This window comes from Apteryx mantelli, chromosome 10 (genome assembly GCF_036417845.1).
Source record: "Apteryx mantelli isolate bAptMan1 chromosome 10, bAptMan1.hap1, whole genome shotgun sequence".
Classification (NCBI taxonomy): Eukaryota; Metazoa; Chordata; class Aves; order Apterygiformes; family Apterygidae; genus Apteryx; species Apteryx mantelli.
The window spans coordinates 23,947,960-23,960,025 of record NC_089987.1 but is presented as its reverse complement, the minus strand read 5'-3'; the positions used below and the strand labels follow the sequence as shown (position 1 = coordinate 23,960,025).

General features: G+C 50.3%; 1 protein-coding gene across 2 annotated transcripts in view; it reads right to left on the bottom strand.

Annotated features, from left to right (window-relative positions):
• CPNE2 (copine 2) overlaps window positions 1–12,066 on the bottom strand; it is a 92,132-nt gene that overhangs the window by 61,725 nt on the left and 18,341 nt on the right. For both annotated transcript variants that reach the window (XM_067302761.1, XM_067302762.1), the window contains exon 2: window positions 6,331–6,527. In XM_067302761.1, coding sequence (XP_067158862.1) covers window positions 6,331–6,498 — 168 coding nt within the window. In that variant the 5' untranslated portion in view covers window positions 6,499–6,527. The remainder of the gene's footprint in view (window positions 1–6,330; window positions 6,528–12,066) is intronic.

Here is a 12,066-nt window from a genome sequence, read left to right as displayed (position 1 = left end):
TGGCTAGGACTAAGACAAGCAGAGAGCCGTTCTGGATGCGTTCCCATTCCAGAGGGGGAAAGCTGGGCTTGCAGAGGCTGAAAAAGGCTGGGAGGATGGGGAAGAAGAGCCCAACACACCATTGTGTCACCACACATTGTGTCATCCAGCATCCTATGAAGACCCATGGGACTGTGGCCAAGCTTTCTGACCTTATGAGCCATGTACTACATTCTGCCATGCCAGACACACAGGACAGCAGAGAGAAGGGAGAGGAGCAGCTTGCTGTCCCAGGTCTCAGTAACCCTTTCGCTACCTCCAACTCAAGTGTTTTACCTCAACCTCGTGAGAGACTGAAGAGCAGAAACAAACTCTGTCATGGTGTTGTGCTTTGAATGGTTGCTAATGCTGCAAATAAAATACCACAGCTCAAGGGAAGAACAGCCTTCACCACCAAAACCAGTCCCCTCATCACCCAGCAGCTGGGGCACACCTCAAACAAGGGTCTGAAGGGGTGGCCCAAGGAAGGGGGGGACGAAACCCAGCAAACATGTTTTGAGTTAGCACTTGCAGAGTGAAAGGGCTTCCTTCAAAGCCCAGCCATGAAAGTATTTAACCACCTGCCTACTGTCAGTGCGAAGCACACCTAAACTGCAAGGTTGCAGTTGCTTGTCATACATATTTTGATCTCTGGTTTGATATAGCTCTTCATCTTCAAATTTGCCAATGACCATCAAGCACAAGGCCTTTTCACGACACATCCACCACGAGACAAACTTGCCATCAGCTCCTTTCTTCTCCCTTCCCTCTGAACATTTACACATTTACTTACCCTGTAAAGTGTAAAACTGTCTTTGCAAGGCAAGAGCAGAAAAGCATAAGGGTTTTTAAGAGAAACCAGGCTAATTAAAGATTTCTGTTCAGACAAGAGTCTCAATTCTACCAAACAAGCAGAAAACCAGGAAAGCGTCTCAAATGACAGATCTTATGTTGAATGGCGGTAGCCAAAGAGCTCTCCAGCTCCAGAAGGGAGGTTTGCTAGAGATGTTTAAGCAACCCCAGCACTTGGGAGATGCTGTCACAAGTGCAAAGGAAAGCTTGAGCTGAAAGAGTAGTCAGAGTCCTACCTAGAAGGAACAATCAGTGCTTGGTTTGCAGACCTGGACAAAAGCAAGAGTGAGGAGCAGGGGAAGGGGGGCACTTCTAGCACTGAGGAAATGTGGGAAGGACACAATTTTGGAACAGAGACTCTGCACTGTACTTCCTTCCTCCCTTCCCCTCTCCTCCAGAGACATCCTCAGAGTCACAGCTCAAGAAACACCGGCCAAAAGGTTGGCAACTGACTCAGTGGCTTAAATATCCAGCTCAGACCAAGCTGTGCCTAGAAGACAAACAAGCCCTCAACAGCACGAGTAAGCAGCGATGTTCCACCATACCCCATGCTTGGGGCTGGAAAGATGATTCACAAGGGGCACAAAAGAAATGGCACAGCTGAGTCATAAGTGTCCCTACTCCCTGCATCATGGGCCAGGTCTTCCGTGGCTACCGCAACATGATGTCATCAGGCAGAAAATTAATACGTTACCCATTTTTATGTCACTTCTTGGCTTGTGTTTTCTGTTCCTTCCCTTTCCCCCTCAAGGCTGATTCACAGAGACTTTTAGTTCCTATTAAGCTTAGTAAGACAAAATAATTGTATTTGGGAACAAATCTGACAGCTAGAAAAAACAGTGAACAGAATCCTTTTTGTTGGCATTACCAGGTGCTGCAGCCTCAAATCCACCACCCAGCTATCAGATGCTGGCACGAGCACGCCTGGGTCTGAAGGAAGAGACCCATGTCCTAAAGGAGGGCTGATATTCGTGGCTTCTCTCTCTGTCACTAATCAGTCCAGAGGAGGCACATACAGCGTCAGTGCTTGTCAGCACATGCAATGGGATGAGTTCATCCTGCTTAGCTTGTTACTGCCTGCCCCGCTCCATCCCCTGCATTTAGCTGTGTTATTAAAGCCACCACTTACAGACATTAAACTGATTCATTTTAGGCCAATTACATTAACTGTGACAAGCCTCCTATTTCACCTGTCCCACCTCTTGCCATAAATCAGTCTGATATGGACACTCTGCATGAAGACAGACCATGTTTAAATTTCAGTATGTATTACATCCCCAGGACATTTGAGGCAGCATCACATGGTGACACAGCAAAGTTAAGAAAGCTTCATCTGTGAGGTCTTCCAGTGACTATCCTGGGAACCTGGTGATGCCATGACAAAAGGCATGTCTGCATGACCTAAATCCATGCAGGACAACACAGGCACCCCTAGGTTAGCTCTAAACCAAGGTGGCCTGAGCTTCAAATACCAAAGCAGCCCTCAGCAGGTCTCGGGAAGGCTCATATGGCCAGTGTGGCGACAGCGACTTGGCATCAGTACCCATCCAGCAAGGCTATTGCCCACTAGCCCATCTCTCCTGCCTGCAGCAACACTTCCTCTGGCAGCCCAGCTACAGACCAAACCATCCATCGCTACCATGGTGTGTGCAGGTATGAGATGATTTCTAGTCCTACTTGTGCCCTCACCAGCGGGTTGGCGGATCTTGGCCAGCTGCGCTCAGAGCCTGAGCCTTCTGCACACAGAAGCAATGATGATCCCCGTTTTCCATCTGGAGGCAGCCCGGTGCCTGGCAGCAAAGCTCTAAATATGCCGCCTGTCAGTTTTAACAAGATGCTGACCTCCGCTGAAACCACAGAAGCAAAGCATCTAGCAATCTGCCATTCAAGACCAACTTCCAGTACCTATTTTGCCAATTAAAAAAAAGCTAAAAATAGCAGGGAGGAAAAAAAAAACAACAACATGTTTGATTGTATTGTAAAAGAAACACTGGAATCAAAACTGCTGGACTGAGACATTACTGACAGTAAAAGAGAAGTTCCTGAGAAATACAATCAGCTCAAAGAGATGCCACCTAACAAGACTGGAAAGCTCATTAATCTCATCCAGGTTGCTGAGCTAATACCACCAACTTGATTCCAGGCCCCAGCAGCAGTGAGGTCTTCCCCTGCACCTACCCTGCTGACCCTGCTGGCACCCAGGAGATCAGCTGCAGGATACCTTCAGTGATGCCCATTCATTCACCAGCTCCTTGGCCAAATGCTCAGGCTCCCCAACTAGTCAAGGTACCACAGAAACAGGGCCACCTAATTTCCTGGGAACTGGGATGGTCATTTGTTTCAGTTAGGTGATTTAATGCCCTTCGGCTACTTGTTTTGTCCTCCCTGACCAGGCCTGCATTCAAACCCGTGCCTGTATCCATCACATCTGCATGCGGAGCTTATCTGCTCCCTCTCAGGAGCCAACCAAAACAAGTCTGAGAAGCTGGCACCTATGTGGGAGGGTCACCCAAGTGAAACGTCTTGCTGGGGCAATAATACCGCTGGTAATAACCAAGGTATATTTGTTTAAAGCCAATGTGGGCAGCTCTGGGTGCGCTGCAGTGACGGCAGCGCGCACACCCGCAGTCCCGGGAGCGGCTTGCAGTGGCTGCAGCAGGGTGAGGCACCCCTGTGCCATTTCCTAGCAGGAGGAGGATTTTCCCAGCAGGAGGAGGATCTGGCTGGTGGGTCTTCTGGGAAGCAAATTCTTGGGATCGAGCCAGCATTTTACTTATGCTACCAAATAATTTAGACAGCCGCTAAGGGTAAATTCCCTCGCACTCCATTAGCTGAGCAAGCAGCTTCACACTGTCGAAGCAGAGGGCTGGAAACAACACCACACAACGGCTCCTTGTGCGCTGCTCGCATCTCGGAGAGAACAGATTCATCCCTTGTTCACCCACGGCTAGGGACAGCGCAAGCACGGAAAATCCTCCTGTCCTTAAAGAGCTTTTCATCAGCAGGACCTTGCCCTGGAGTAAGCTTGTGCGGTGGGGAGGGAGACAAAAATCAGTGCAGCTCTTAGCTCCTTTAGGCATAAAAGGAAAATACAAACAAAAACACTCTGTCAGAGCAATGTGCTTCCCCCACACAGACCAGGGCCAGGGCACGTCCCTGTACAGAACCTCAGCACTGACATGCAAACTGCTCCCAGAGCTGGGCACATCTGCTGAGCAGGATATTTTGGTAAATCCAGGGAAAACCAGTGCTAGCAGGGAGGATAATCCCTGCCCTCTTCTGTTCTTATAGGAATTACCTTTCCTATTTGCAAGGAGCCGCCTTCGGAAACCAAGCAAGTAACAAGATCCTCTGCAGTTTCTCCTCAGTGCCTCCTGGTATTAAATATGGCAGGTGAAGCACACACTTACGAGATTTCTGGTAAGGATGAAAGATGAATGGGTGCAAAGAGTTCAAAGGCTTCTCCTCAGGATTTTCCAGCTGCTTGCTGTCCATCTGGAACAGAGCAGATCCCAATCCCCCTGTGCATCTAATTCACAATATTCACCTTTCCCCGTCCCATGGTCTTGCCCCTCTCAGTAAATGACAGCTCACAAGCTCATTAAACATGCAACTTAAGGCCTCGTTGACCTTGATATAATTCTTGGAAAAGATCCCAGGTATTCAACTACAAGCTTCCCTGAATAGCTCTATTCTGCAGGACAGATCTGCCAGCCCATCATCCAGCCCATTCTGTCCCACAGAAACAGCAACTCTTCAAGTCAAACCCAAAGAACAGCTTTATATATGGCTTGGGTCCCAGAAACAGTTCATCTTGACTGCCCTAGAACTGCCCCTTGTTCCAAGAGGACTTCACACCATCTAATGGTCACATACACTTAGCATTTTTAGACAAGCAAGTCAGAAGTGCTCCCAGCTCACTGTGGACTGAGAAGTGCCTGGGACCAATTCAAACACGGCGAGATCCTTGCAGGCCCACCACGTGCCTTGCCAGAAGGTGACATTTTGAGATTTGCAATTAAATCTAACTTGTCATCACGACACCTGTCAGCTCGAAACAGAAACCACCCCAGGTGAGCAGAATGGTAGCAAAAGCAGATGCGCCACAGTTAACACACCTGCGCCACATGTGTAACCTTGAGAGGACTGAAAGGATTTTCGTCTCTGCTTTGGAAGGTAGTTTAAAGGAGGAACCAGAGCTGACCCTGATGAAGCTGCTTCATTCATAAGGGATGCGGGAAATCTTCAAAGGTGCAGCTTCAGTGCAGCTTTTCCCTCTGCAACAGATCTCTCCACGCTTTGCGCTGAGAGCACCGAAAGACCTTCCACACCCACCCCCGTTCCCCTGGCACAATACGCAGCCTCCAGACTGGTACGAAATTCCTGGTTCAACACAGGGGGGGGGAAAAAAAAAAAAAATCAAGAGAGACTGATCTTCAGAGAAGCAGCTCCTTTCTCTGCGGCAGCATCAAGGGGCAGCCATTCGCACCGTGACACTGCACAGAGATGGGCACGCTGAAAACAATCTCTGTCCTGATCAAAAGATAAATATTATTCAGAAGTGGACACCCAGAACCCCGCGCAGCTTTGAAAGCTCACCCGCACCCACTCGCAAACCCTGGCTGGAAGTCTCACAAGCGCAAGCTCATCCCTGAGATTTCTACTTCTTGCTGTTAAAAGCACCTTGACAAGAGCCGGTATCTCAGAACTCCTACGCCAGCCTCCGGCTGGGCCCTGGGCACAGAGGGAAGGGAAAAATAAAGATGTTTAAAGAAATGTTAATCCAACTGGATCCAGCCGTGAGTAACACAGAGGCTCGGCTCTGGTTAGGAATCAAGGTCTGTCCTTGTTTAGTCTGTGTGTCTTCCTCCGGCACTTGTTAACAGAGCAAAACATGCTATCACGCCTTTTTACTGAATTCTGATTGTACAAGACTTCCTGCGCACAGCTGGGGAACGGGATGGTTTATATAACAGTTACAGCTATAGCCTGATATCCCCCTAACGTGAGCTATTCCTTCTCAGTCGGAGCCGCAATCTTACAGCTAACGTATACAATTCTCCTCGTGTGAGCAGCCTCTTTTAGGTTCAGCGGAGCTACTCAAATGAATAAAATGACACACGCTGCTGAGAAGGGCCTGGGAGCCCTTCTCAGATCCCAAATCTGGACAGAGCCTCCAGCCCCACGAGGATGAGCCGAGGGTACCACCGCTCTGCCCCCCAGCTTGGCTGCCACTGGAAGGAAGCCCGGGAGTGGATTGGAGCCAAGGTGGTTTCCAGGCGTTGCCCTGCTCTGGATAAGCAGGAATCAGTTTAAACACAGCTTCCTTCGCGACACGTACAAGCAGCATTTAGTGCCCCCTTGCCCAAATCAGTCTGCACTGAAATACAAGCATCATTTGGAGACATCGACATCAGGTAAATCACATGAGCTGGAAATCAGGACAACTTCAGGACTTACCTCTACCCATTTTCCATTGACTTCCATGAACAGGACGCAAAAGGGGTCAGATTTGGAAGTGACATCCCTATCCAGAAGGTTTTGGCCACACACAGACAACTCGACTTTGCAAACGCAGTACTGGGTGCCAATCGGCCCCGCCGGAGTGGGGCTCGCTGTATACGCCATGGACTCCAGCAGTAGCAACTCCAGACAGTCTGTGGGATGCAAGAGAAAGTAGAAAAGCATTAGTGCAAGTGGAAAGACTGGCAACCACGCGGCTGTAGGCAATGCTACGTTGGCGCAGGGGGCCTGGGCACAGGAGGGGTGGCCGCATCCAGAGTCTCAGGCTCTTACATTAGCTCTCTCCTGAAACGAAATGAGTTACCAGCCTCTCTAGGTACCAAACCTTCTCTTCTGACCAGTTACCCTCTCCATGTGGATACTGTAACAGGCAGACATCCTGTGTGGTAGGAGCCCAACAGCGTAACCACAATCTGCGGTGGTTTAGCTCCACAAATAACAGAGATTTTTGTTTATCCCCCAAGAGAGTAGGAAGACACAGACAGCGTCTCAGGCACGAAGAGGCAGACCTGAAGGTGGGCTTTGGAGCCTAAAAACTCACATAGCGCAGCTATATCAGCTGGCCCAAAAAAGGATATCGCTGCCACTGCCGCTCCCTATAAACACAGCTTTGTTTATGAGACAGATCCACCGCCACCGACCTCCCACCTCCCGCCCGAGCTCCTTGCTCACTTCTGCTATCCTCCCTCGTTGCGCCTGCAGGGATTGATGCTCTCCGATGCCTACCCTCCCCTGCTGCTTTCTACAAGCGCCAACAGTTACGTAGGGGGAGCGAGAGCTTCGCAGCCTTCAACAGAAAGGATTTGAAGGAAAGGGGGAGCAGCAAAAGGCAACAGGGGAATGAAAGGTAAAGGAGCGGAAAGTGTGGGCCACACTAGAAGATGAGACTGCTTGAACCCGTCTAACCAGCCAACACTAGAATAACACAGAGCAGCAAGTGAGTCTTACCCTAGCCCTTAAGTCCAGTATGCCCCACCTTGGAGTTATTTGCATCACCCAGCCGTCATACAGCACACATCAGCCTCGAATACTGAAGAAGTAAGAGACTAGTCCTCAGGTGCATAAACACGATGGATCGGTGTTTCGCGTGCGCACATAGGTGAGCACCCGTGTGTGCGCGCATATACACACGCACAGAGCCCAGGGTGAGCATGTCCAGCCCAGGAATAAATATGCCACCACCAGCACGGAGGTGGCGAGATCTCCAACGTGACTTGAGGTACCTAGAGGTCACAGCCACTCTGTCGAGCACTCTGCCAGATCTTCTGCTGATATCTCCAGACGACACTTTTGAATCCAAGCAGGGAAAGGGTCCCCTTTTCTTCCCTTTCTTTGTTTCTCCTTCCCTTTCAACCCTTTCTTCCAGCATAATTTTTTTTTTGCCAGGGACGGTGCAGGGGGGAGGGGAGAGGATTACATTCCCATGACATTTTCCCGCATGAAAACTGTTCTTATGACATCTTTTGAATGGGAGCAGAGTGGAAATAAGGCTCAAAGCACGGGGATTTCTCCCCGATCTCATGGGAGGGGCAAGCTCTCTCATTTAGCTGTTCCAGCAAGTCCCATGGGACTTGTATTCCCAGGCGGTCCCTGCTGGGAAACGGATGGGTTTGTCCCATCCTTGCTCTCCTTCAGACAGAAAAGCAACAAAACTACTCTTTGTGCAGTCCACTAGTGAGCACAGGGCAAGATAAGGATGGAAAGAAACCATCTTCCCACAAATGGAATAAAATTAACTGTGCTGATGCCTTGGTTTTGCCCCATTTGGTCTGCAAGAAGCACAGATGGAGGTTCTTGGAAATTTCAAGTCATCGTCCCACCATACGAAACGCTTCCAGGCTGTCACAGCGCGGTGGGACGCAGAGCCAGGATGGGCCCAAGCCACGATGGCCAAACTTGAATTCTGTCCCCAAATTGTCATGCAGGATGGGGTGAGAGCTTGAGGATCCAGTGGGGTGGAGGGAAACTTCAACCCTGAGCTCTGGCTCAGTCCTATTTCTAGCCTTGCCACCAGGCCAGAGGGAAGCAGCTCTAATATCAGTTAAAACGCAGCACTATTTGGTTCACAGAAGAGCAAGGCAAATGTGACAACCACCGTGTGACCTGGTGCATGGGCTGATTTACAGGGCGCTGATAAAAACCATCTGTTATAATAAGAGCTCAGGAAAAGTCTACTATCAAAGCTATTTGCAACAGATAAATATGAGCTTTACACTATCATTATGGCAACAATCCCATCCATCTCCCACGTGACATTTCTGCATTCTGATGTGCAGATTACTTGGCAAGAAACATCAAAGGTCTTCAACAGAGAAGAGGGAAGAGAGGAAGAAAAAGAACGAAAAAGCATTTTCTGATTAAATTATAGCAATAATCCTTCGTGGCTGGGGTTGCTATTGGAGAGAGCGAACTGTTTTCAGTAGCTGGTTCGAAACCCTTCTCCATATCCCTCTTCTTCAAGAGCAGCTCCTGGCTCACCCACTTTATCTTAAAACCTTAAACATCACCTTCCTCCACCTTGATAAACCATCTGCTTCTCTGTGGGAATAAAACCCCACTTTATACTTGTTTATCTTGCCCAGGCACAAATATTTACAAATGTTTGCGCTCTTCAGCTGCTACGAGGAAGCTCCGGGGCTGCTCCCTTCCCTTTCGGTTTAATCTTCTGAGCGGTGGATGTGCTAATCCCAACCACGCATTTTTGCAGGCACCACCATAACACAGGGCTGCCGAAAACAGCCTCCCGGGACCCAAAGGCAAACCGCCAGGCAAATAAAGCAGAGCACGTGTTGGCGTACGGATGGCATGCATCCATCCCCTCTCCTTCCTTTCCCCTGCCCGGAGGCAAAGGTGAGCTTTTGCACCCAACACGGACGTCTGCTCCGAGCAGCCAGCCTCAAATATCACAGCTGCGATTAATACCGAGCGAATCCAGCAAAAGAGGAAAACAACTCACACTTCCAAACCTCCGAGCCGTTCTTGCCCTGTTTGCCACGATTTCTGCTCAGCACTAAAGTGCACCCTAAAAAACAGAGGGGCACAATCGCGTCGGCTCCAAAGGGACCCGGCTGCCTCTCCACAAGAAGCAGCAAGAAGAAACCCCCTTCCCGTGCGTGACCGCACACCTCCCCAAACAGAAACCACCTCCCTTCCCGGAACGGGGTTTGCTCTCATCTGCAACAACCGCTCTCATAGCCTGGCGCAGTCATTCCCAGTTTTCAGCTACGCGAAATCAAAACCGGCAGCTCACGCAAGGAACGGGAATGTCGAGCAATATCCCTTTGGCGTTTAAAATGATCCAGGACACAGAAGGCTTCAGAGGCATGTGGAAGAAAAAAAAATCCTCCGGTCCCGTTCACCTCGAAGCCCTGCCTGCGGTGGGAAAAAGTGATTCAAAATGTCACGGCCTTACGGGATCGACCTTCTTTCTTTCAAGCCTCTGCTGCCAGTTGCGGCTAAAACAAAGATTTTTTTGTTTTTAATACACAGATGATGCAATCAAAGTCTTAAAATAGCCAGGCCTGTTCTATTTATGCCGCTGTCCGTCTGCGGCTCACTCCTAAAAGCAAACACAGGGCAGCAGTGCCGGCATGAACCTGGGCCGGCAGGAGCAGGGAGAGCCGGGTTGGGTTTTTCCATCTCTCCTTCCCCTAGATCTCCTCTCCGCCTCAGAAAAAAAGCGGTGGCAGCAAATGACTCAGTGGAAAAAGTTTTTTCCCAGGGCCGCCTGGCACACCACCACCCTCTCCCCCAGGAAGAGAAGTCACGTTAGGCAGAGCTCCCGGTCAACCTGGGGCACATTAGGGCAGAGTCCTGGCAAGACGCGACTCTTCCTGGGAAGGATCCGCTCCCAGCCCAGGTGCAAAGGGCACTGCGGGCACCTGAAATCGGAAATCCAGACACTGGCTTCTCCCTTTTCTCTGCCTAAGGACACACAAGACGGAGCAAGGCTCTTTTATGCCGGCTATGAGGCCCCGAAAGTCCAACCCCATCTCTCAGGTGCCAATGACAGAACCCTGTATTTGGCTCCCCCAAGAAGGCAAAAGGCAACAGAAAGACCCAACCCATCCCCACGCAGCCCCAGTTCCAGTAAAGATGATTCTTCCACGGAAGAGGGGAACTCAGACTCCGTGGTCCGTGAGCTGTGCTGTCAGTGCCCAGCAGTTGGTGGGATGTTGCAGGAAGGGTTTCATCCTGGTGTCCCAAAGCTAAATATCTGTGCCTGAGTGGGGGACGCAACTTGGCTTCATGTATTCGGAACGAAACTGATGCGGGCTTGCTGGCATCAGACGAGAAAACATTGCTCATTAGGACTGCGGCAGGTTGGACTGTACTGAGCAAAGCCGTCTCTTAATCCACAAGCATCACCAGTACATGGCAAGGTGTCCTCCACAGATCTGCTGGTCCAGCTAGCCCACTGAGCCCGATTCACCATCAGCAATGGAGATGTCGAAGAGACGGGTTGCTCTGCGGTATCGCCTGCCAACTCAGAGCATGCCATCCCTCCCCCATCCAGTCCATCCGGACTTATCCGGAGCTGGACCAATGCCTGCACACCACACACACTTGCACTAACGCCGTGAGATCAGAGTCCAAGCAGCCAGGGCCTGGCTGAAAGGTCACATCCCGCCCTACCCCTGGCCCGCCCTTCGCTGCACTTTTCCCTTGTGTCAGCATGGATCCCCTCGGAAAGGCACAGAGCAGGTCATGGATGCTGTGATGCTGGTTTGGGCCCCTGAAGCTCCTGAAACTGGCTCTCCACAAGGCTAGAGAAGAGCCTGCAGGAGAGACGTGGCAGGATTGCCCAGCTGGCAATGGCAAGCCCTAGGCCAACCCCGCCATAAAACCCCAAGGAGTGCAAATGGATGGAAGCAGGCACTGCTACCAAATAACAGTGCCCAGCCACCTCTTCCCAGTGCTGCACCTTGCCTTCTGCAGGCATAAAGGTTTGCATGTTCCCAAATCAGATCAGGGACCTGATCCAGCTGAAAACCAATTCATTTAAAAGCAAAAAGTCATTTTTTCAGCCAGATTGGCTCCCCAACTATTTCACTGGGCATTCACAAAAATGACAGTGATAACACTAAGTGCTGCAGGGTGCAGAAGGCCAAAAGCAGAGCACAGACACGTCTGTAGGTCCTACCATAACACATACCCACCTACGCCACCCAGCCTTAGCACCCATCTCGCCCCGCTTTCCAGGGAGAACTCAGCCACAGGATCAGCCTCCTCTCTCCTGGCAGAGTTACATCAGCAAAAAATGTCTTTATTATCCCTAGCACCTTTCCTCCCACTACACATACTCCCTGGGCCAGCTGATGTCAACTGGCACAAATCCATTAGCTTCACTGGGAGACAGGGACTGATGCCAAGCAAGGATTTGGCCTTTGCGTTCTCTGCAGAGTAGTGAGGGCAGCAGCTGGACAACACATCAGGCAGTTAAGTGTCCCTCTCGCTCATAGATTTCACATCTGAGGCACTACAAGGCTTGAATGAGAGAGTGGCAGAAGATTTAACCCCCAGTAAATGCCTTAAACTCAGGGGAAGTTGAGCTGGCACCAAAAGAAAACACACAGGAGCTGGCTCTCCAACATCTATATTCCAGTCTCTCTTCCTTTTTTGTTCTCGTCTCTCAGCATTCGCCGCCCTAAATAAAGTCCTTCCACTCACTTG